At 46.6% G+C, this 26,821-nt stretch overlaps 1 protein-coding gene across 1 annotated transcript in view; it reads right to left on the reverse strand.

Moving 5' to 3' along the window:
- The window catches only part of LOC146796999 (uncharacterized), a 233,198-nt gene extending 219,857 nt beyond the window's left edge, over nt 1-13,341 (reverse strand). The window contains exons 1-2 of the mRNA XM_085629585.1: nt 13,226-13,341; nt 1,337-1,426 (exon numbers count right to left, since the gene is read on the reverse strand). Of these exons, the coding sequence (XP_085485711.1) occupies nt 1,337-1,390 (54 nt within the window). The 5' untranslated portion in view covers nt 1,391-1,426; nt 13,226-13,341. The remainder of the gene's footprint in view (nt 1-1,336; nt 1,427-13,225) is intronic.
- Nucleotides 13,342-26,821: the final 13,480 nt, after the last annotated feature.

The raw sequence follows: 26,821 nt of genomic DNA on the forward strand, positions 1-26,821 counted from the left end.
TCATTATCTCAGTAGTATGGATCAGTACTCACTCTTAGTAAGGTGGCTTGGGCTCATGGTAAATGTGTGGATTAGTACTCACCATGCAGTCATAATACTCACTGTGCAAAGAAGCAGTTTGATTTCAGGGTAATGTGTGGATTAGTACTAACTCTTCACGAGGAATCTTAATCTTACGGTGATACTTGGATTAGTTCTCACTCTTCAACGATGCATCAAAATCTTACGGTAATATTTGGATTAGCACTCACTCTTCAATGAGGCATCTTCATTGCAGGATAATGTGTAGATTAGTACTCACCGTGCAAGGAGGCGGCTTGGTGTCAGGGTATTCACTGTTCAAGGAAGCAGCCTGATCTCAGTATCTCAGTAGTATGGATCAGTACTCACTCATTAATGAGGTGGCTTGGGCTCATGGTAAATATGAGGATTAGTGCTCACCATGCAGTCATAATACTCACTGTGCAAAGAAGCAGCTTGATTTCAGGGTAATGTGTGGATAAAAAGTAACTCTTCAATGAGGCGGCTTGGGCTTAGCGTAGTGTGTGGATTAGTACTCTGCAAGGAGGCAGCTTGGGCTCAGCGTAGTGTGTGGATTAGTACTCACTCTGTAAGGGGGCGGCTTGGGCTCAGCGTAGTGTGTGGATTAGTACTCACTATGTAAGGAAGCGGCTTGGTGTAAGTGTAATGTGTGTATCAGTACTCACCATGCAAGGAAGCATCTTGGATTCAGGGTACTCACTGTACAAGGCAGCAGCCTGATCTCGGGGTAATGTGTGGATATGGTACTCTTCAATAAGGCAGCTTGGACTCAGGGGGGCGCTTCTGCAAGAAGGCAGCTTGGTTCAAGAGAAACGTGTGGATCAGTACTTTTTCACGAAGCAGCTTAGTTTCAAGCTTAAGTGTGGATTAGTACTAATTCTGCAAAGTGGTGGCTTGGTCTCAGGGTAATGTGTGGATTAGTGCTCCCTCTGCAAGGAAGAGCTTGATCTCAGGGTAATGTGTGGATCGGTACTCTTCAACGAGGAAGCTTCGTGTCTGGGTAATGTGTGGATCGGTACTCTTCAATGAGGAAGCTTCGTGTCGGAGTAATGTGTGGATTAGTACTCACTGTGAAAACAAGCAGCTTGACCTCAGGGCAACGCGTGGAGCAAACATCTTCCATGGATCACCATGGTCTCAGTGTAACATGATGATTAGTACTCACTGTACCTGGATGCAACTTGATCTCAAGGATCTTCAATGAGGGAGCCCGATGTCAGGGTAATGTGTGGATTAGTACTCACTGTGCAAGGATGCAGCTTGGTCTCAGGGTAATGTGGGGATTAGTACTCACTCTGCAAGGAGGTCGCTTGGTCTCTTGCTTAATGAATGGCTTCATGTCCATCATCCGCACATCGACTCTGTATCCAATTAACAGTTTCCCCTGAAATATATTGAACAAAGCATGGAAACTCAATTATTCAATAGAAGCATACTCCAAAACAGCAGTATTTATACTCCACTGCATTTTATTATGTTTTTATTTATTCTTCCTGTAAAGTGCTACCACTACAGGAACACAGCTTCTGAGGACTAAAAGAGGAAAAAGGGGGAATCGATTTGCAACAGTAAACTGTACCACAGCGGCCCAAGAGATGGAGGAATGCATTCGTATCTAGATCAAATGCTTGTGGGAAGAACATAGTCGTCACTATTTCGCATTATTTACTGAAGTTCGTCTAAAGGTGAAGAAGCAGCATGTATGTGGGAGGAGCAACATGCAGCTGTGGGAGCCAGATGGTAATCTGAGGCGTAGCCAGGCACTACCATGTGTATAAGGCACTGTGCTTTGAGCTCAACCTTCCACTTGACCTGTAGCCACTGGAGAGATTTCAGTGCTGGTGAGATGTGGTCAGCTCTTTTTAGACAAAACAATGGGGAGACTTGAAAAGCTATGCCCTTCTGGGAATTCACCATTATTTTGGGCTGGCAGCCTCCAAAGCACCCTCAATCTGGCAGATGGCATCTCCAAAGGCATGTGTCACTTGGTGGTGTGATGGTGGGATGAGACAGGCAGATGAAAGAGTTATTTTACTCATTCTTGATATAAGGAGGAATGAGAGAGGAGAGTCACAAATTCTTTGCAGATAAAGCAGAAAGCCTTTCATAACGAAGCCCTCTTGGGTCCTCGGTGCTGGCCAACATGAGCTTCCTTTTAGCAGATGAAGTTGAGGTTCATCCATTGATGGGCGCGGGGAGGCACTTCATTGATGAATGCCAAAAAAAAAAAAGGGGGAAGGGGGAAAGGAAAGGGGGAAGTGACGGATGAAGCTCCTCACAGGGATGAGGGGGATGGTTAGCTCTCTAACTCCAATCACTTGCACTCAAATGAGAAAGACTGAAGGATTTTGAGCTGAGGAGTTGCAAGGATAGCTGCATAGAGCCCTGCGTAGGTAATCTCGACAAGAAGAAGAAATACCGTATTGGTAACAAGCACATTAAAAGATACAGATACACAAGTTGGAAGAATTCTGAATAAGGACTAATAAGATGCAAAGGAAAGCAATAACCCTTGAAAGAAATATTAAACTACTGGGTGTCACTATGCATAACGTTTAACATAAGGATAAGTCTAGTTTTTTTTTATATCCCCAAACTATCTCTATATTTTTTGGGGCATCATGAACAATAATAAAACCCTGTCTAGAGAACCTTGTCATATCATTTTAAAAGATATTACAGAGGAAATAATGCAAGAGTGGGGAGACTGTCAAGTACTAGCCAGCATATCTTGACACAGAGCTGACCATGTCAAAACAGCCCTCATGGATTGTTTAAGAATGTAACCTCCAGCTTCGGTCACTAATTGTATTATGCAAACACAATGAATCTGGGAAAAAAATCCAGGTTTCAGGATCCTAAGTCACCAATTTAGTCACAGATGTTGATGCTCTAAATAATAAATCAAGAGTGTCGTTAGCAGAAACAGGATTATCTGAGTATCTCATAGACTTAGCCCAAGGCTATTCATAAATTGCACATGGCAAGATTCTTAAAGTTATCAGCTCGGGTGTTTATTACAATTGGTGTTTGATTACAGACAGCAAAGAATTCAATAAATCAGATCTAAATACTAACAATCTAAAAGTCTGGCTCCTCTCCAAATAGCGGGTTCTTTTATACTGTTCAGAAACAAAAGGCACACGAATTTCAAGACATGATATTAGGTGGAAGCAATTATGTTGTAACGGTAATAGCCAATCAAACTATTCGTTTTTAGGACATCACTGCAACACCTACTTCCTGTTACAGTCTATTGCCTAGGGCAGTGAATAATTAATTGAGCTCATGCGTTATGGAACGTAGGAAATACCATAGCTTGTTTTGACTACAGTGCAGAGTGGGGCTGAGCAGCCTTGAAAATTATAAGAGAAGGACATCCTGAATACTCACTACTAGAGGAAAGTAAACCTTACATTTCTATTAGAACGAAAACCATAGCTAAGTAATTATTTGTCTCAAATAAAGAAAGACCCACATACGTGGAAAGCTCATACATATAAAATAAACAGACACTATTTTCTACAGTAAATGGGAAGAATTTTCAGTGCAGTGGGCTGCATTCTAGTCTTGCTAACTGTTGTGCACTTAAAATAATCATTATTTTCGAATAAATTAAAACTTTTACACAGACAATATAGATTTCGCTAACTGGTGAAAAATAGTTTGGCAACATGTTATTAAAATGTATATGAACTGCTTTTTGAATGCATGCATTAAAATAGTTTGAAGAATCTTAAAATTGCTTTTTTGCATGATGAAAAGATTTGTAAAACTAATTTTTAGCTGAGTAACAACACAAATGCGTTAATTTTGATGTGTGAAATACTAAACAAATTGCTTCGTGTTGCATCTCCCTGTTTCCTTCGCCTTACAAGGCCTGTATATGTTGGTTCGGCATGCTTTTTCCTTGGATTATTATTCACATTCAAATCGATCTAGGTTGATTCATTTGGGATGATTAATTCCGTGGTCTTCATTTTTTTTTACTTAATGTTTGTAAGTCTCACTTAGTTTTTTAACTGGAAAACAAACTCTAATGCTCAGATTCGCTTTTCTATTTTATTTTTTGAAATATTTTCTATACGATCTTTCCTTTTCTTATTTTTTTTGTTTTTTCACTTTTAGTCTATGACTTTACCTTTTACTTGTATCTTCTTGTTTTATCTTATTTTCCTTCACATTAGTCCTGTATTTGTTTAAAATAATCCTTTTGTTAAGTTATACGTTACCCTTAACATTACTCGCAACATTTTCTATTGAGTTCCTATTATTTCTTCCTTTATATTTCATACATCGATTTCAGTACCCCACGATTTTTGTTTTCAGAGGTAATTAAACCTTCAAAAACGCCACTTAATGCGACTCTTAGAACATACAGAACAGTTGCAAGACTTCTGAGACAGGAACATGTCAGTGCAATTAGAGCTGTGCGTATTGGCTACCGGCTAGGAAGGTTTTCTTTAATAGAAATTGGTCATCTAGGCAGTCATGAATTCAATTACAATCTCTCTTTCTTGTTCCTGGTCCCTCCAGAACAAGAGAGTAAAAAGAATATTCCTTTGCTTGGCGTTCAACCTTGTTTCACTCACTACAAATATTTACTGTGTTTGTTTAACATACATAGGCACAAAAATATATTTTTCTTAAAAACATTTCCTTAAATGTATCTTAAAATGCCTCTTTTTGCTGTGCATTACACTACAAAGAGTGCCATGGTTGAAGGTGCACATCATAGAGCAAGGATTAAAATAGGAGAGCATAAAAAACTATGGAAAAATACAAGTGGAGCACACTAAAACCAAAACACCTAAATCTGGATGTTATGATGTATTTTTAAAACCAAAATTTTCGATGGGAGTTAATATCGCCCTTGTTAAATTCCTATCACAGTGGTGTAAGTGAAAGGCCAGCAGGGCTGGGGTAGAGTCATTCAGTGTCATCCTGGTTCACATGAACATGAACTAGCCAGCCTGTCAGATCAGTGATGTGTGCCCTCGCTAATGAGATGTGTATAACATGCACCTTACAGGGTCGAATCATCAAAAGGCCAACTCAGCCACTAACTGAGGTGGCCGATACAATGAGTACATTTGGAAAGAAAGTACATCATCAAGGGAAAATAAACAACTGTCTGGCACATGCATCAACAATGCCATTTGCGATTCCTTAATAGCGAAAAATAAGGATTCGCTAATAAGGAATAGCAAAAGGCTATGCATGTAGAAATCGCTTACAAAATAGCGATTTCTAAACATTCCTTAATTGCAACTCGCAAATTGCGAGTCGCAATTAAGGAATACCTCCCCATTGATTCCTATGGGCCTAGAGGCCCATAGGAATGAATGGGAAGACTTTCTCAATTTGCTAATCTCAATTAGAGAATCGCAAATTGCTCATGCTATTTCAAGGGTGCCAGGGCTTCAAAAAGACACCCTGTTGCACCCCTGAAATCTGCATATGAATACATCTTGCACACACACATGCCCCAAGGGCATGTGTGTGTGTAAAATGGAACTTTGAAAAATGCACTTTAGTGCATTTTTCAAAGTTTTTGCAAATTACCATGAAGTTCAACTTCATGGTAATTTGCTCCCCCTATTAGCGAAATCGCTAATTTTTAAACTTTCATGCATTACATTTAAGGAATCTCAATTTGGGATTCCTTAAATGCAATAGCAATTTAAGGAATCGCAATTTAGAGATTCCTTAAATTGCGATTTTTGCATTTGGGATGATGCATCCCAAATGCAAAAATCCCAGTCGCAAAGGGGCAGATTCTGAGAATCTGCCCGTTTGCGACTGGCTTTTGCATTGATGCATGTGGACCTGTATTACTTACTACATTAATCGACCAAAGATATACTTGAGATGAGCAAGCGAGGCATCTCTGGTTCCAACACAAAATACCACAGGAGCTATACAAGTTTTTTTCTATATTTATGTCAGTCATTCAGTGCTACTTCACTATAAAAAGATAATTTTAAAAAAAACATTGCGGCTACTTTTGATGTGGAGAACACTTCAGAAGTGTATTTAGTCAAAAAGGCCAGCAATATCCTAACCCCGGCAGAAGCGCAGCGCCTCTGGAAGACATAAATGAAAGATGAAAGTTTTACAGAGCACACTGCTGCTCCTAAGGAGACTCCTAAAGCCAGGGAACCATTGCTCTTGTACTAGAGAGCTCGATTTCTTGGGGTTCAGCGCAGTTAGTAACTGGTTTGTCCAAGATCCTTATGACGACAATCAGTGAGAGCTTCTGATAGGGATTGGATCACTGGTTCCCATCCATGTCCTGCTGCTGCAGCATTCTGGTCCCAGCACAGCTCATCTCATATACCTCACTTCGGACCACCATAAATCTGACCCTGCGGTGCTCCTGCCTTCATAGTACACATACCCACACTCTGCTGTGCCAATGCACCCCAATCCAAGTCTGCTGTACCTACTGAGCTCTGCCTATGAACCTTAATCCTGAGATACAAGACCATTGATATCAACTCTTGGACAGAGACCCCAGAAAAGCTGTGATGATGCTTCTCGGTCTGCCCTGCAGGACCTACCGCTCCTCCAAAGTACCTCAATTATGACCAGCAAACCTTACTCCAACTTCTGGATCCACACGATTGTTCCAGGGCGTCTGAATCCTGTTCTGCAGGACCAATTGTGTTGATGCTGGAATCCAGATGGTTCTGTTCAACTGCATCCCAATACTGGCTGCAGTACCAATGTCTTTTCAGAGTTGGGGCCTACCGATCTCTGCCAGTGCATCTCATGTATGTATGTATGTACGCATGTATGTGATACTTCTATGGCGCAAAAACTAAATGAAAAGAAGTTGAGCATTGCACAGGTCAAAGAAAAAGCCACAGCCAACAAACGATTGTAGGGGTAGCTAATTTCTAGGAGCGAAAGTAGACTGTGACTACATCATTCTTTAAAGCTATGTGTCTTATTTACTAAGTTGAAGCAGCATTAGGGCAGTCCTGATAGATACGGGGATATTATTCCAAAACCTGGATGCACAGATGGAGGACAGTTGCCTTGTGTGTTTTTTTTTTTTTGCACTTCTTTGTTTCCAGGCTGGTGTTTGCTTTGCTTCAGGTGTGCCAAGAGCCACCAGAATTGGGATCACAATGAGAAAAACAAAAAGGTTTGGGTGGATTGCTTGAATTAACTTCAGCCACTGGTGATTACTCTGGGCATCAATCTGTCCATCACTCTCTTACCCATCATTTTGCCTTAGACAGGAATAGCCACATGCAAATCATCTGGGTCTTCCTAATTGCGCTGTGTAGCATCAGGGTATACTGAGATTAAATGTTTTACCTACAAGCTAAGCACTGTGCTGACAATATATTACTATGTATGTTGGTGGCTCTTGCCAATCCACTCTACCTCCCTGACAAGCCTTTGCGTGCTGGCCCTCACTACACTGAGAGTCAAGTGTTGAAAGAGTGTACTTGGCCCAGTTTGCACAGCCATAGTGGGTCGAACCCCAAGAAAATCAGTAAAATATGGCCTTGACTACCACGGTTAGGGCCAGTAGACATTGTCTGCCAGATGGGAGCTTGGGGTCTTGCACATGAAAAAGATGGGCAGGAGTGAAGAATGAGGAGCCACTTAAAGGGGAATGATAGAGGGGCAATAGAGAAGAACGAGAGCAAGGTGTGGAGGGAATGAGGAGCAACGCACAGGCAAAGGGGGAAAGGTGGGGGGAACAACAACAAACACATTCAGCGAAAGAAAGTGTAAGGAGTGGTAAGGAGCTATAAGCAGACAGAAGAAAAGAAAGAGTAAGGGGCAGTAACAAGCTACAAGGTAAAGAGAAGGTCTCCGGTTGTAAAACAGGCCCTCACGAAGCGTAATACATGCATAGCGTTGGAGGTGGAAAATACACCATAACAGCTAATAGCATGAGGTGACAAGGATGAAGTCCTCTTGGTTGACCCAAGATATGATTGACAAAGTCTCAAGCCGGTGGCTGAAAGAGGCTGTTCCTAAAAGTCAAAGGAAAAAAAAGGGGAAGACCCAAAGCTCACTCTTACCAGAGAAAGTCACCTGTTTCTGGAGAATTCCTAGCCAAAATGTGCATCGAGGAGACTTTCAGCCTTTAGGGAAACACCCCCGAGTTCAGAAACACTTGGGGGCATATTTACAAGCCCCTGTCGCCACCACAACGTCACTTTCAGTGACGTAGTGATGGCGATAGGTGCCTTGCCTTATTTACAAGGCAGCGTTAAGCCACTTAATGTAAACCACATAAGGCACCCTTTCACGCTGTATTTAGCGTGAAAGGGGAGGGCTATGGGTGTTGTGGTGGGCGTTCCACCGCAACACCCATTGGTTTCGATCCTGCCCCCTATTTACAAGGGCACCATAAATAGGAGGTGGTGCCAAAATTAAGACCAGGGAAAACCTGGTCTTAAACAGGCAAAACAAGGAGAAATGCTTTATTTCTCCTAATTTTTGCTGTGTCCACGTGTACTGCCTTGGGCAGCACACATAGAAACAGAAAATTGCCTATGATTGTTTATGTGCAGAAAGGTCCCGCTTCCTACACATAAACTATCATTAAAAAAAAAAAATGCAGTTTTGCAACTTCTATGTGTGCTGCATTAAGCAGCACACATAGAAGTTACAAAACGGCATTTAAATATTGTTTATGTGCAAGGTGGACCTTCCTGCACATAAACAATCTACCCCAAACGCAGACACCGTTGCACTAAGAATTTGCACCTGTTTCTGGAAAATTCCTAGCCAAAATGTGCATTGAGGTGACTGTCAGCCATTAGGAAAACACCGTCGAGTTCAGAAACACTTGGGGGCATATTTACAAGCCCCTGTAGCCACTGCAACGTCATTTTCAGTGACGTTGTGATGGCAATAGGGGTCTTGCCTTATGGTGCAAGGGTGCCTGTGTTGGCGCTAGGCAGCTGAACGCCGGAGGTGCGCCGCATTCTTGTGAATACTGCACATCCCTGCGTTTTCAGAATGGAGACGCGTGAGCGTTATCAATGTTTGCTTAACGCCACGCTTCTCCATTCAGCTGTAAATATGCCCCTTGGTATGTTCGGGTTGAGTAGCACCTAAATGCTGAATGAGACACCATCCACCTCGTTTCCACTTTGGAAAATGAAGTTTTGTGGTCATGGTCAATCTCACAGAACCGAAGACCTAAGTTTATGGGTTTCCAACTTGACTAACTTAACACCTACCTGGACTGCCATGTTGCGGTGTGCTACAGACTCTGGCTGCAGTCCCGAGGCTCTGATATCGAAAGACCTCAGAAAGGTAGATAACCCAGCAATGTCTGCAAATAGGCTCTACCATAGCCGAGTGTAGGCTGTATGACATGACAACGCTGGCAAATACCACGCATGTCTTTACCATGCATTATTTTACAACATGCCTTTACCACGCATTTGCCTTTACCACGCAGGTAAGTATAAATAAGGTAAGTGTTCTATAAAAAAAACTACATATATACATATATACACACACACACACACACTCATTTTTTGTGCAGAGAACCCCAAGCCCCTGTTTTTTAATTACCCTTACACCCTATGCCCCTACCCACGCCAAAATACCCTTAAAACCCTTTATCTAAACCCATATCTAAACCCCAAAAGACACACTTACCACCCAAGTCTCTTACCCACCCCTAAACCCTGAAATGACTTTTACCACCCAATATTCCTTCCCAACCCTAAACCCTAAAAACACCCTTACTATCCAATACCCATTCCTATCCCTAAACTCCTAAGTCAACCTTACCGCCAATGCCCTTACCCACCCCTAAAATCTAGAAAAACCCTTAACACCCAATAGGTTACCTACCCTTAGACCCTAAAAATACCCTTACCACCCAATACCCTTCCCACCACAGAACCCTAAAAACACCCTTACCACCCTATTCCCTTATCCAAACCAAAGCCCTAAAAATACCCTTGACACCCTATACCTGTACCATCCCTAAACCCTAAAATACATTTACCACTACCCATCTCTAAATCCTTAAACCTTAAAATACATTTACCACTACCCATCTCTAAACTGCTACCCACCCCTAAACTTAACTCCTTAATTGTGTGTATAAACACACAAATATGTATACTTACCTTAAATAGACTCACCAGGCATGGTAAAAGTGTGCATGGTAAAGGCATTTCCGTGGTAAACATTTGCGTGGTAAAAGTTGCATGGTAAAGGCACTGCGTGTGAATTCCCATGTTGTAAAAGCTGTTTGCCAAGGGTGCTTTGAACTCAGGGCTTTAAATGTGTTCAGAAAGGTATAATAATGTACATTTTGGGTTAATGAGGACTCTGCCCCTCAATGTGCGAGCCTGGGTAAGAGCACATCCTGAGGTCTCACAAGCCTTGAAGAGACCATTTCCTGATATCACACCTGCCTGGATAGGAGCACATCCTGATATCACACCTGCCTGGATGAGAGCACATCCTGATATCACACCTGCCTGGATGAGAGCACATCCTGATATCACACCTGCCTGGATGAGAGCACATCCTGATATCACACCTGCCTGGATGACAGCACATCCTGCAGTCACAACTGCCTGGATAGGTGCACATCCTGATATCACACCTGCCTGGATGAGAGCACATCCTGATATCACACCTGCCTGGATGAGAGCACATCCTGATATCACACCTGCCTGGGTGTGAGCACATCCTGATATCACACTTGACTGGATGAGAGCACATTCTGATATCACACCTGCCTGGGTGCGAGCACATTCTGATATCACACCTGCCTGGATGAGAGCACATTCTGATATCACACCTGCCTGAATGAGGGCATATCCTTAAATCACATGGGCCTGGATTACAGGACATCCTGCTATTACACCTGCCTAGAAAAGAGCACTTCCTGCTATCACACCCGCCTGGATGAGGGTACAGCCTGATATCACAACTGCCTGGGTGCGAGCATATCCTGATATCATACCAGCTTAGATGAGAACATATCCTCAAATTACACCTGCTGGGATAAGAGCACATCCTGATATCACTCCTTCCTTGGCAAGGGCACATCGCACTGAACTGAATGAGAGCACATCCCGCTGTCTCAACTGCCTGGACGGTAGCACATCCTGATATTACACCAGCCTAGATGAGAGCACATCCTCAAATCACATGGGCCTGGATAAGAGCACATCCTGCTATCACACCTGCCTGGATGACAGCACATTCTGCAGTCACAACTGCCTGGATAGGTGCACAAACTGATTTTACACCTGCCTGGATGAGAGCACATCCTGATATCACACCTGCCTGAATGAGGGCACATCCTGATATCACACCTGCTGGGATAAGAGCACATCATGATATCACACCTGCCAGGATAAGAGCACATCCTGATATCACACCTGCCAGGATAAGAGCACATCCTGATATCACACCTGCTGGGATAAGAGCACATCCTGATATCACACCTGCCAGGATAAGAGCACATCCTGCTATCATACCTGCCTGGATAAGAGCACATTCTGATACTACACCAGCCTGGATGAAGACGCATCCTGATATTACACCTGCCTGGATGAGAGCACATCCTGATATTACACCTGCCAGGATAAGAGCACATCCCGCTATCACACCTGCTGGGATAATAGCACATCCTGATATCACACCTGCCTGGATGAGAGCACATCCTGATATCACACCTGCCTGGGTGTGAGCACATCCTGATATCACACTTTCCTGGGTGCGAGCAAATTCTGATATCACACCTGCCTGGATGAGAGCACATCCTGATATCACACCTGCCTGGATGAGAGCACATCCTGATATCACACCTGCCTGGGTGTGAGCACATCCTGATATCACACTTTCCTGGGTGCGAGCAAATTCTGATATCACACCTGCCTGGATGAGAGCACATTCTGATATCACACCTGCCTGGATGAGAGCACATTCTGATATCACACCTGCCTGAATGAGGGCACATCCTTAAATCACATGGGCCTGGATTACAGGACATCCTGCTATTACACCTGCCTAGAAAAGAGCACTTCCTGCTATCACACCCGCCTGGATGAGGGTACAGCCTGATATCACAACTGCCTGGGTGCGAGCACATCCTCATATCATACCAGCTTAGATGAGAACATTTCCTCAAATTACACCTGCTGGGATAAGAGCACATCCTGATATCACACCTTCCTTGGCAAGGGCACATCGCACTGAACTGAATGAGAGCACATCCTGCTGTCTCAACTGCCTGGACGGTAGCACATCCTGATATTACACCAGCCTAGATGAGAGCACATCCTCAAATCACATGGGCCTGGATAAGAGCACATCCTGCTATCACACCTGCCTGGATGACAGCACATCCTGCAGTCACAACTGCCTGGATAGGTGCACAAACTGATTTTACACCTGCCTGGATGAGAGCACATCCTGATATCACACCTGCCTGAATGAGGGCACATCCTGATATCACACCTGCTGGGATAAGAGCACATCATGATATCACACCTGCCAGGATAAGAGCACATCCTGATATCACACCTGCCAGGATAAGAGCACATCCTGATATCACACCTGCTGGGATAAGAGCACATCCTGATATCACACCTGCCTGGATGAGAGCACATTCTGAAGTCATACCTGCCTGGATGAGAGCACATCCTGCTATCACACCTGCTGGGATAAGAGCACATCCTAAAATCACACCAGCCTGGATGAGACCACATCCTGATATTACACCAGCCTGATCGAGGGCACATCCTAAAATCACACTAGACTTAATGAGAACACATCCTGAAGTCACACCTGCCTGGATAATAAGGGAAAGGGAACATCCTGCGAGCTCTTCGACGCTCCTGTTAAAGATGGAAAGGTAGGAAGAGGGCTCGGCGCAGCTGGACATTACTGAACTATGGGGCGGAGACTCCCGGAAAGAGCTCTCAGAATAAGTGCTTCTGCCAGATACAGCTCAGAGCCGTGTGCTCAGTTTCATAAAGTTACTTCTTCCTGACTCAGTGTCAGTCACTTTGTCGGAAACAACACAGCAACACAGATGTCTCAAAGCAAGCTTTTGTTCGCGTTTACAAGTGTTCTTCTTCTCATCAAAGTCCCACCACGACGACCTTACTGCCCCTCGCTTTACCTTTTAAATAAAGTTTTTCAATTGAAGTTTCAAGTCCCTTACCTGCTGGCCGGGACTTCCTCCTGCGAAAGCCCTCACAACGGCAGGAAATGCTACTTTCGATTCCGTTTTAAACTGTGTGAAATGACACGCCCAGCAGCGAAGCAAGGGCAGACACATAAAACCGAAATCAGAAACGCACAGCAAAGGTTTCTGGCCGGAGCCCCCTGCCATGAAGCGGCCTTGAGTCCTATCAGAGCTGGCAGAGACTCCGCTCTCTCACATCCGGAAGCAGAACATCTGTGCCATGCTTCAGAACTGTCACACTGGGGCATGGTTTTGAAATCGGAACACAGGGCATTTCCTGTACATTCCTGGAGGGTTCGGGAGATATTCTCCCCAAGTGTATTCTGCCAAAATGTGAATATATAATGCAAAGTGTAAGTATGCCCCACTTGAACACCAGCTGAAGTTCAAGCAAAGCCACGTCCTGGAAGCTAGTGCAGTCACACCCCAAGTAGAGGTTACTGGTGCAATCGAAGATAGGCACTTGTAGGCAAGGACTCAGGGAGCCAGTAATGTAGATTATAAGAAGAAGGTTTATTGAGCAAGATAAGACTTAGCTACAGGTAAGAAGAAAGAGAGTTATCAGCTCCACCACTCAGTCCAAGTGGCATTCACCCACACCGGGCACTCACTCACTCAGCAGCAGTCCATGACTGAGCCGCAGGGCACTGGCAACTAAGGGGGGAGGATGCACAGCAACAACTCAGGTCACAACACGTCTCCCCTCCTCAGGGAAACAATAGAAACTATCAAACCAGGTACAAACATCACCCATGAACACAAGGACCACAGACGGGAGTGAAAACCCAAACAAATCAATAGTGAAAGAAAAACGTTATTTCGGCACTATTGGTATAGGCCATAAAAGTGCATACAATACACATATATATATATATTCATTCACTTAAAACAACATTAAAAATGCAATCATCCTGCGCCCAATACAGTTAAATGGAGTCGAAGAACAACATTCTTTCTCTCCAATAGGGAGTGAACAATAAAACAGCACGCCCGATATCAATCGATGTTCACAAACACACCCCAGGTACACACAGAACATCACAGTCTTTGCAGAAACTCTTCCTGATACAGACTGCACTGCAAACACATGACGCGATGCTAAAGCATATCACTGGGGATTCCAAAGCACATAAAAAACGCATAGCAGTTTTATGGTCCCTAATATTGTGGGGAATAAATAAGGGTTTTAAAAATATAACAAATCAATAATTAAAAATGACTAAAGATGGAAATAAATGATCAAACATTCCTATATCATCAGATACATTAATAATCACATCATGTAATCTCTTTTGCAGGGCTTAGGGAACAAATAACGCCCCTAAAAACCTTTGGATCACTGGGGTGAAACACCCATACTAACCCCCTTTGAACATTGAGGTACAACATTCGCAACACTGGGGCGCAACTTTTGCATCACTGGGGTGCAAAACTCACACTCACCCCCTTCTGCAACACACTAGGTCACACTCTGCGGCACAACACACAACGCCTACACTTCTCCACCACCTCTTCGAACATACACTACATAATACTAGGGTACACAACCCTACAACATAACACCAGGGAACACGACCCCACGCCAAAATACATAACTCTACAACATGACACCAGGGCACACATTCCCAAGCTAGAGTTCACAACTCTACAATGTCACACCAGGGTACACGACCTCACACTAGGATACACAACTCTACAACATATACCAGGTTACACAACCCAATGCTAGGGTACACAACTCACTGGGGTGCACTCACCACTCTTCTGCAACACACAAGGTGACACACTCTGGGGCACAACACACAACGCCTAGTCTTCTCCCCAACCTCTTTGAACAAACCACACAACACAGGGTACACAACCCTACAACGTAACACCAGGGTACATGACCCTATGTCAACAAACATAACTCTACAAGGTAACACCATGGCACACGTTCCCAAGCTAGACCTCACAACTTTACAACATCACACCAGGGTACACAACCCAACGCTAGAGTACACAACTCTACAATGTTACACCAGGTTACACAACACCACACTAGGGTACACAACTCTACAACATACACCAGGGTACACAACCCAATGAACAAGTTATTTACCTTCAGTAACAATATATATGTTAGAAACATAGGTTAGTTATAGATTCCTTACCTTACAATTACCCCCAGGCGTCAGACTGTATCCGGAAAGTTTTTTGTCAGCAGTACCCCTGCGCGTCGGAAGGTGGCGTTGGTCGACTCCGCGTCCTTGGTCTTGGCAGCCTGGATGACGTTGCAGTAGCCACATAGACGCCGCCCTTGTGCACTGACCTCAGTTCTGTACACGACTTTCCACGCCAGAAGCGCAGAGCCATGCAAGACACTGACCGCTGGTGCACAAAACTAGGGCCCTGAAAGGAAGTCCTTAACCCTAGAAGTCAGTTCGCAGAACGGGGAGGATGGGTGGGGCTGTAAGGAATCTATAACTAACCTACGTTTCTTACAGATAAATCGTTACCGAAGGTAAGTAACTTGTTTATTTGAAAGAAATAGTTAGTTATAGATTCCTTACCTTAGAATAGATACCCCAGCAATACAAACCCCGGAGGTGGGTCTGCGAACTAAGTTCACACCAGGATAACAGAACGGCCAAAGAAGCTGTCTCTCCATACTTGGCTGTTCAGGCAGTAGTGTTTGGTGAACGTGTGCAGTGATGCCCACGTTGCTGCCTGACAGATGTCATTAAGGGGGACTCCCTGTCCCAAAGCAGTGGTGGCTGTCATTGCCCTGGTGGAATGGGCCCACTGGAGGCTCCTTCTTTGCCAAAGAATAGCAAGCTTTGATGCCCAGAACGACCCACCAGGAGATGGTCCATTTGTGCAAGACCCGACCTTTCTTAGTACCCACGTAACCAACAAAGAGCTGGTCATCCACCTGAAATTGTTTGGTGCGAACCAAGTAGAAGGAAAGCGTACGTTTTGGATCCAGACAGTGGAGCCTCTCTTCCTCTTTTGAAGGATGCGGAGGTGAAAAGAAGGTGGGCAAAGTGATGGTTTGACCAATGTGGAAAGAAGTAACCACCCTGGTAAGAAAGGAAGGTCTAGTTTTAAGGACGACCTTGTCCGGATGGACAGCCAGAAAAGGAGGCTTGGAAGAAAGAGCTTGTAGCTCACTAACCCTGCGTGAAGGCCACCAGAAAGGCAGTTTTCAAAGTGAGAAGACTGAGAGGACAATTATGAAGCAGCTCAAAGGGAGAGCACATGAGGCAGGTAAGAAACAAGTTCAAGTCCCACTGAGCCATTACGAAGGGAACAGGAGGAAAACGATGAGTAATGCCCCTAAGGAATCTATTTACAACAGGGGACTTGAAAAGAGAAGGCTGATCAGGAAGCCTAAAGAAGGCTGAAATGGCCGAGAGGTGACCCTTTAGAGTGCCCAGAGGAGAGCCCTGATAAGCCAAAGAAAGGAGGAAAAAGAGAACCTCAGAAAGAGGAGTGGAAAGGGGATCCACATGTGCACCATGCCACAAATTTATTCCATCTGCAGGCATATACCGTCTTAGTGGAGGGACGCCTGGCTGCCAGGATTACAACACTGACTTCGGGAGGCAGGTCAAACAACTTCAACTGCCGCCGCTCAATCTCCACGCAAGGAGGTAGAGGCTGGACAGGTTCAGGTGGAGGACCGTCTCCTGCTGCTGCGACAGAAGATCTTCCCGAAGAGGCAGTCCTGATCGGAGGGTCGATGGCCATGTTGAGCAGCTTGGGATACCAGACTCTTTGTGCCCAATCTGGAGCCACAAGAATGACTTGGGTCAGGTTGCGCTTGATCTTCTTCAGCACTCTAGGCAGAAGTGGTATAGGCGGAAAGGCGTATAGAAGACCGCAACTCCACTCGTGACGAAAAGCGTCGCCTAGCAAGTGCCGCCTTGGAAATTCCAACGCGCAGAATTGCTGACATTGATTGCGCGTTCTCTTCGGTGGCTAACAGATCTAACCAAGGCTCTCCCCACTGCTGAAAGAGACCTTGCACCACATCCGAGAGAGGATGTCATTTGTGATCCATCATGCACCCGAGTTTGTCTGCCCTGGCGTTCAGTGAACCTGCCAGGTGTTGAACCACCAGGGATATGCCCTGATGTTCCAGCCATGTCCAGAGGCAGAGGGCGTCCTGACATAGGGTCCACGACCCCACCCCCCCTTTGTTGAAGTACCACATGGCGGTGGTGTTGTCCGTGAACACCTGCACTACGCTTCGCCGGACAGAGGGAAGGAAGGCTTTGAGTGCAAGACAGATCGCCCGAAGCTCCAGAAGGTTGATGTGGAGCCTGGACTTCGCCGGAGACCAGAGGCTTCTGATCTCCGGCTCTCCCATGTGGCCGCCCCATCCCAGGAGTGACGCATCTGTCACCACCGTGAACTCTGGTTGGGGAAGGGAGAGGGATCTGTCATTTACCCAATCCTGGTTCGTGAGCCACCACTGCAATTGTCGTGCAGTGCCCTCCGAGATCTGGACACAATCGCACAGATTACCCTGATGCTGCGTCAACTGGAACTTCAGGTCCCACTGCAGAGCCCGCATATGCCACCTGGCATGATCGACCAGCAGGATGCAGGAAGCCATGAGGCCCAGCAGCCTCAGGGTCATCCTGACCAAAACCCGGGATAGAGGTTGAAAGATCGAAATCATAGCCCGACTATCCCGGACTCGCTGTTCGGGAGGATAATCCCGAAACTGTGTCGTGTCCCGAACTGTCCTGATGAAGAGGAGCTTCTGAGAGGGGGTCAGGTGTGACTTTGGCATGTTGATGGAGAACCCCAGCGAATGTAGGAGGTCGGCCATAGTCTGGAGGTGGGAGACGACTGCCTTCAATAGCCAGTCGTCGAGATAGAGGAAGTCTGGAACCCCTGATCTGCGCACATGAGCTACGACCAACGCCATCATTTTCGTGAACACCCGAGGGGCGCTGGTAAGGCCAAAGGGGAGCACGGTAAACTGAAAGTGCTCGTGGCCTACCGTGAACCACAGGTAACGCCAATGGGCCGGCAGGACGGGGATGTGAATGTAAGCGTCCTGCAAGTCCAACGCTACTATGCAGTCTCCAGGGTCTAGGGCAAACAAGACCTGAGCGAACATCTTGAACTTCTCCTTTCGGAGGAAGCGGTTGACATTCCTGAGATCCAAGATAGGACGCAGGCCTTTGTCCTTCTTGGGAACCAGAAAGTAGTGGGAATAGCAACCACGACCTACTTCTGGGGCAGGAACGTGCTCGATGGCACCCTTGGCCAAGAGTGCCGAAACTTCCTGTTGAAGGAAGGCCAGGTGATCCTCCGACATGCGATGGTAGAGATGGCATGGAGGGAGGGGCAGTCTCAAAGGGGAGAGAGTAGCCCCTGCCTGATGTGATGGTGCCCCAGTGAGGGAGGTGATGGCGGATCCTGCCGCCCACTGGCGTTTGGTGACCCTGAAGGGTCGGACTAGGAAGGTTTGGAGGCTGCTGCAGAGGGGGCTGTGGTGGATTGGCCCGCCCGCTGGCCCCCAGAACCATGCCGGTATTTCCCACGTCCTCGGCCGTGCTGAGACTGAACAGCTTGCGCCAGCCTGTGGCTCTGGGTGGGACGTAGTGGGGCACCCCTTCCGTAGCCACGAAAGGGGAGAAAGGCAGACTGCGTAGGGTGGGTGGTGGAGAGGCCCAAGGACCTGGCCATAGCTAGAGAGTCCTTAAAGCGCTCCAGCGCATTGTCTGCCTTGTCGCCGAAAAGGCGACGGCCTTCAGAGGGCATGTCCATAAGGGTGGATTGGACATCCACAGAAAAACCAGTCGAACGCAACCAGGCATAGCGTCGAAGGGCTACTGACATTGAAATCGTCCTGCCAAGTTCATTGGCAGTATCCAGCCCACAGGGGATGGTAAACTTCGCTGCGTCTCTCCCCTCATCAGCTGCTGACGTGGTGCCGGTGGAGTTGGCGCCGGTGGAGGTGTCACGAGGTCAACCTGCGCCAATACGGACCCAGGCCTGGATCCAAAGGGGCCCTGTGGTGCCGAGTCGGACTGCCCAAAGATGGCGTGCATCGCTTCATCAATTTGACGAAGCTAGGCAGCGGTCGCTCCCGGTCCAGGGAAGGGAGGGAAGGCCGGAGTCGACCCTGAAGGCTGCGCACGCGGAGCCGCGGGAGTGGCACCACCCGCACCCTGCGCCGAGTCAGCAGATGGACAAGGGGAAGTCAAAAAGTGACGATGCTTCTTCGACTTCTTCCTATGCTTTGACTTACCTGACCCCGAGTGCGAAGATTTAGAAGAGGAGTTATAATGACTCCACGATCAGTCTCTTGATCTCCCACGCGACCGGGACCTTGCGCGATGCGGAGCCGACTGCTGGGCCTCAAGGAGCATTTAGGACCGCTCCCGCAAAGACTTCGGGCCATGGGTCGACAGTCGGAGCACGACTTGGGTTCATGGTCATGTCGGGTACAGGAACCGCATGCCTTGAAACCGGGCATCCCTTGTGCACCAGGAGTCGGTTGAAAGACTCAAAAACGAAAGTCACAAGAACTCAGTCAAAAAGTGACTGAGGGTACTGCTCTCTGCGGATCTTTGCTTGCTGGCGCGGAAAAAACAGAACTGATGGCAGCGAGCGAGGCCGGTCTCTATGTAGCTACCGCTACGTCATTCGGGTGACCACGACGCCCCGATGGATGGGGAGTCGACCAACGGCACCTTCTGACGCGCAGGGGTACTGCTGACGAAAAACTCTCCGGATACTGTCTGACGCCTGGCATTAACTGACTGTTTCTTTCAGATGCTAGAGTACACAATGCTATAACGTAACACCAGGGTACACTGCCCAATGCTAGAGTACACAACTCTACAACGTAACTCCAGGGGACACAACCCCTCGCTAGAGTACACAACTCTACAACATAACACCAGCGTACACAACCCCACGCTAGAGTACATGACCCTGCAGCGCAACACTAGGTTACACAATCCTAAAACTCACCTTAACAACTCACAATGCTAGTGTTAGAACTGGGGCTCTCTAGTTGGCAGAGGTAGGTACCTTTGACCAAATAGGGACCCTTGCTTCCAGTCAGGGTAAGGGGGTACACTCCTAAAATAACCCCTGCTCACCCCCTTGGTAGCTTGGCATGAGCAGGCAGGCTTATCTCAGAGGCAGTGTGTAAAGCATTTGTGAACACATACAGTAATCCAGTGACAACACTACAGATGGACACCACACAGGTTTTATATCAAAAATAATTATTCTTTATATAGACTTATCACAAGACCACAAACGACAAAAATACTGTACTTTAAAAATGGTAGAAATAGCTTAATTCTCTTAAGATGGTAAATGCGACACTTTAAGTTCAATGTACCTTTGGATGTGTAACGCTATACAACGAAAGTGTTGCAGGGAAGGTGATGCATCGGTTCCCTACTGCTGCGTAGGGGACGGTGATGCGTCGGTTCTGCTCGGCATGGGGAGGTGATGCATCGGTTTCTTACTGCACTTCCGCGGCGGTGCGACCCGTAACACTGTGATGCGATGAAGATCCGGTGCAATGAAACAAAATGGCATTTTCTTCTTGGAGCGACAACGATGCGGGCACGCCCGACGGCCGAGCGCCGACTCAACGAATCTTCTGAGCCGCGACAGGCCCTGCAACACGCTTCTCTGGTGATACGACGGCGTCTGCTGCGACGGCGACACTCTTCTCCAGGGATGCGTGGCACCTCATGATGCGATGCAACAGCGGCAGCACGCTTTCTCAGCGATGCGACAACAGTGGCTGCAGCTGAGACACTCTTCTCTGGTGATGCGACGGCGTCTGCTGCAACGGCGACACTCTTCTCCGGTGATGCAAGGCACTTCGGGTGATGCGATGGCGACAGCGGCGACACGCTTCTCCGGTGATGCGACGGTGTCTGCTGCGATGGCGACACTCATCTCCGGTGATGCAACGACAACGGCTGCGACAGCGACACGCTTCTTCGTCTTGAGTCGCGCTTCCAGCTCCCAGCGACACGCAGTCTCTCAGAAGGCCCAGCTCAACAGCAGGCACTTCAATTCCCAGGAAGGGAAGGCATGGGAGCTGGTTGGTGAAGTTTGTTGTCCCTGAGACTTCAACAGGAGGCAAGCTCTAGCTCAAGCCCTTGGAGATCCTTGACAAGTTGATTTGAAAAGCACAAAGTTCCTTTCTCCTTTCTTTGGCAGTCAGGCGAAATTACTGCAGGCCAATCCCCCAAACAGCACTCAGCTAGGGATAGTCTCTTCCTCATTTTCTCTGGTTCCTCTCCTCAGCAAAGGTTCTTCTTGTTTCCCAAAGTGATCTAAAGTCTTGGAGTCTGGGCCCCAATATTTATTCTCATATTCTCTTTGTTCTCTGAAGGTAGAGAGGCCTTTCCCTAGTCCAAACCACTTCTGGTCAGTCCTGGAGCACTTTGTTGACAAGACTCATTCTTTCCTTTCACAGTGTAGGCCAGGGACATCAGACGCACCACAGGAGGTGGAGCCAGCATTGTGGAGGGAAGGCACAGCCCTATTCAGGTCCCAGGTGCAACTCCTCCCACCCATCTACATGCAGATCTCTCTATTCAGCCCTGTGCTGACTGACCCTGTCTCCTGGAATCCCCCAGTCCCTGTCACTCAAACTCCAGTCAAGGAATACACAACCTAGCAGAGGCAGGCTTGGATAGTTAGGCAAGAAAATACCTACTTTCTAAAAGTGGTATTTTCAAACACAGAATGTTAAAACCAACTTCACTAAAATATGTATTTTATCATTCTGAGTTCAGGCATACTAAACTCGAATTTCTACCATGTTCCCTGAGTCAGTTAGGATTATAAAATGTTATAATCAAACTGCCCATTCTGGCCTATGGGGAATAGGTAGCCTTGCAATAGTGAAAAACGAAAATGGCTGTAATTCAGGGCATGTCCTACCTTATACTTACAAACTTACAATGCACCCTGCCCTTGGGCCTACCTTAGTGGTGTCTGTTATGAAGAAAAGGGAAGGTTTAGGGACTGGCAAGTGCGTGCACTTGCCCAGTCCACATGGCAGTACCAGACTGCACACAGGCTCTGCAATGGCAGGCCTGAGGCACACTTTACAGGCTGCTTCTGTGGGTGGCACAGCCAGTGCTGCAAGCCCACCAGCAGCATTTGATTTACAAGCCCCGGGCACACTCAGTGCACCGTACTAGGGTCTGACAAGTAAACTAAATCAGCCAATCATGGAGTCACTAATCCATACATCAATTTTACCATAGGGAGCACTTTCACTGTGACACTGAATAGCAGTGGCACAGTGTCCAAAGCATCTAACACCAGCAACAACACATGAGGCAACAGCAAAAATGGAAGGGAGACCCACGCCAATGGTGCCAGGTCTAACAGCTAGGGTACAAAACCCCACAGTGCAACACTAGAATATACAACCACACACTGCAACACTACAGTACATGACCCTTAACACTCAACAGCATTCTGCATCACAAATGCCACACAAGGTACATGACCAGGGGTAAAAGACAATAGACCCCAACCCCAGCATGTCATAATAAACCTACACAGGCAGCAAAATAAGAATAGCATCTGCTTGTGGAAAATCCAGATCAGTATTGAAAATACACTTAGGCAGCAAATTAAGCATGGCATAAATAAAAATACAGTTAGGCAGGAAATTCAGCATGGCATAAATAAAAATACAGTTAGGCAGCAAATTCAGCATGGCATAAATACAAATGTATACGGGCAGCAAATTAATAATAGCACTCAGTCATAGGCTGGCAAGGCATTATAAACAAATTTAAGATGGCACAGGACTATAACCAGCAATAACACTTAAAATCCCCAGTGAGCAACCTCTTATCCGAAAATCCTCTCAAGACCCTGATACCTGTAGTCACTTCACAACACCCAAAACAGAGAGGAATGTCCACGAAGATGTTTGTACACCTTACAACATCATTTCCTGAGAAGGAGAAGTATACTTTGAAAATGCTCAACAAATGTCTTTATGTCTGAATTCCTCATGACACAACTTCAGGTCGCATAACGCAGCTTCAACCTCCCACAATTCTATTACAGGACCGGAAGCTTCGGATTATTGCTTCTCTTTCCTTACTGTTGATATCACAGCAGCCAATGAAAACGTTTGAACACATATATAAAACTACATTTCCCATGATGCTTATGCAACCAATCATATGTCATTGGACCCTATAAGAGTCACCCTCTCCTTTCCATGAGCCTATTTCTTTGCTGCTCACGCAGAGTTAAGTGCAATTTCAAACTCTATGTTATTGGTTTGTAGTGTGTATAGACAGCTGTTCCCATAGGCGAGCGCGCTTGTCGGAACAAGCTGCCGGAGTACGTGCATGATTTAAACTTTCAACTTTGCATGTCTGACATATTTTAACTTTATTGATTGTACGCTTACTAGCACGATTATGCATTGGCCCGGATCAGCCAAATTCTGAGTTTTTGCTCTCGCCGGGAGCGTGGGTGTTACACTGAGGTAGGCGGTGGATATTGTGGCATTATGCAGTATTTTGAAGCGCGTCCTTCGCGCTTACAGTCCGTTGCCTCCCCTGATCCAGCCTGAAGTCTATAACATGAGTCGCCCGACGTGGTTAGCACAATTGGGCTACATTTGGACTACGCACGCCTCGCTCGGTCCGAGGCTAAAAATATCCCTAACTTCACAATGAGCAGTATGTGTTGAAGACGCCTGACCGGTTGGAAGAGTAGTCAGCCCAGAGAGTGCACATACGCTCCAGAAATAAAAAAATTGGCTCTTACGCCATCGATTGGTGCTGCAACAATATGTGATTACAGCTTTTCTGAGGATCAAGGTACTCTGTTGTTTCCTACACTGTGTGCATGAGGGTTGGCTCCTGCCTGACTCCTCTGTTAACTACATTGCCTTAAACACTACACCCCCTTTGGCAAGTGTGTGACAAGTGGTTCCATAATGTAAGATTGGGTTAGATATGAGGAAGAGGAGGAAGAACCCTACTATGATAGACAGCAGGAGACTGTCTTTGAAGATAATCTAGTTGACACTCTGGACGCCTCGGTCCAGCAGTCGCTCAACCGGGCAATTGAAAGTGCGGTCCCTAACACTGTGCAACAAGCCTTGACAGCAGCGCTGAAACCAATCACCAAACAATTGGAAAGTTTTACGAAGCGCCATGTGTTCCAGAACACTCTTGATCCCCAAGATGACGCCCCAGCAGGCAAAAGCAAGGCAAAGTCAGGGCCATGGCCCCATGCAGGGGCGCTAGCTAGCTTGCAACAGGCGAAGGCTGAAGAACATGGTTATGCCACACCAAGTATCACAGAAGGTGGCAAAGTGAAACGCAAACAAAAAGTGTATGTTGACACCGACACTACTGACACAAACACCACTGACGAGGAGGCCCCTTCTAAGAAAAAGTCTATGAAGGCAGTCATCATGGTGCCCGAGGTGACGCCTCAAAATCCCAACACCTCCTTCACATTTAATCCGATGGACATCGTCCACCCCAGGTCATCTGATTGGGCTCTGGCCACTGAAGTGGCAGACTATTTACATGATAACCTTAGAAAACCTTAGAAAGTGCCCTCGGCCCGATATCCAGGATAAGGTGGCGGAGACGCCGGATATAGATGCCAATCTTTTAACTTTCCTCAAGAAGTTCGCGAAGGATCCCAAAAAGAGGATTGATTGCACCTGGCGAGGCTGCCAGGACAAACTCCTGGATGTGACTGGACCCTTGGTCAAAATTCTAGAGATGGACCTTGTGGCCAAGGAATCATCCACTCCTGTAGATCCAGACATCGTAGAGGGCTGGACACAGAGGGCAATTTGCTTATTAAGGAACGCAAATTGCGCCATCTCTACCGGAGAGATGCGGATAGATTCAAATCTCATGGAATTGGCTTCAGCCGAGCCTGGTCCCCTTGCAGAGGGCAACCTCTTTGGTGAGATATTCGTGAAAGACGTGTCCAAGAACGTGGGTACTTTTACGTCACTGGACAAGGCCCAATCTGGAATAAAAATAGTGTTTCAAGCGGGCCTTTTTAATAGGGTCGGGCGAGGCAGGGGACGCCCGCCTGGTCATCAGTACCACCAAGGTCGTCCTAAAGGTGACTATGGATGAGGTAGAGGTGACTGGAACTCTACCAGAGGCGGAACCTACTATCCCACGCGACAGAGGTTTAACGCCGGATATAGATGCCAATCTTTTACCTTACCTCAAGAAGTTCGCGAAGGATCCCAAAAAGGGGATTGATCGTGCCTGGCGGGGCTGCCAGGACAAACTCCTGGATGTGACTGGACCCTTGGCCAAAATTCTAGAGATGGCCCTTGTAGCCAAGGAATCATCCACTCCTGTAGATCTAGACATCCTAGCGGGCTGGACACAGAGGGCAATGTGCTTATTAGGGAATGCAAATTGCGCCATCTCTACCGGAGAGACGCAAATCTCTACTTATGCGGATATATTCAAATCTCACGGAATTGGCTTCAGCCGAGCCTGGTCCCCTTGCAGAGGGCAACCTCTTTGGTGAGATATTCGTGAAAGACGTGTCCAAGCACGTGGGTACTTTTACGTCACTGGACAAGGTCCAACCAGGAATAAAAATAGTGTTTCAGGCGGGCCTTTTTAATAGGGTCGGGCGAGGCAGGGGATGCTCGCCAGGTCATCAGTACCACCAAGGTCCTCCTAAAGGCGACTATGGACGAGGTAGAGGTGACTGGAACTCTACCAGAAGCGGAACCTTCTATCCCACGCGACAGAGGTTTAACAGGCTGCGCTTCAACAGAGGTGGTCACCGTGCAGGATTCCAGAACCAAAATTCTAAAGGTAAGGGTTACCAAAATGTCTCACTTACCCTTGGGGGGTCATACTCAGTTCTTCACTCACAGTTGGGTAGTGTTGTCTTAAGATGCATGGATTTTACAAACCATTCAGGGTTTTCACCTGGACTTCTATCAAACTCCATTCCAAGACACCTACCCAAGACAACTCATTTTTTCCTAACAAGAGTGTGCTTTTAATGACGCAGAAATAGAGGAATTGCTGTGGAAGCGCGCGATTGCCTACTGCGACAGCAGAGCTCGCGGGTTCTGCAGTAATGTCTTCCTAGTGCAGAAGAATGGTGGTGGTCACAGGTTGGTGTTAAACCTGAGAGAATTCAACCAATTTATTGTCTACAAACACTTCGAGATGGATGGTATCCATCTATTAGCGGTTTTACTCAAGAAAGGAGATGAGATGGTCCAGTTAGATCTGCAGGATGCTTACCTGACGATTCCAATTTTTCCTCCCCATCGTTGTTTTCTGCAGTTTCGATGGAGGAACCGGTGATTGGAATACTTGGCCCTTCCTTTTGGTCTTTTCTCAGCTCCATGGTGCTTCACCAAGGTGATGAAACCGGTGATAGCTCATTCTCAAGAACAGGGCATTCGCATGATAGTGTATCTAGATGACATACATGGCTCAGACACAGTCCCTAGCCAACCAACATTTGCAAATGACTGTCCCTTCTGCAGAATCTGGGGTTTGTGAGCAACAAATCCAAGTCGGCCCTTTGTCC

The sequence above is a fragment of the Triturus cristatus genome, chromosome 10 (assembly GCF_964204655.1).
Source record: "Triturus cristatus chromosome 10, aTriCri1.1, whole genome shotgun sequence".
NCBI classification, from domain to species: domain Eukaryota; kingdom Metazoa; phylum Chordata; class Amphibia; order Caudata; family Salamandridae; genus Triturus; species Triturus cristatus.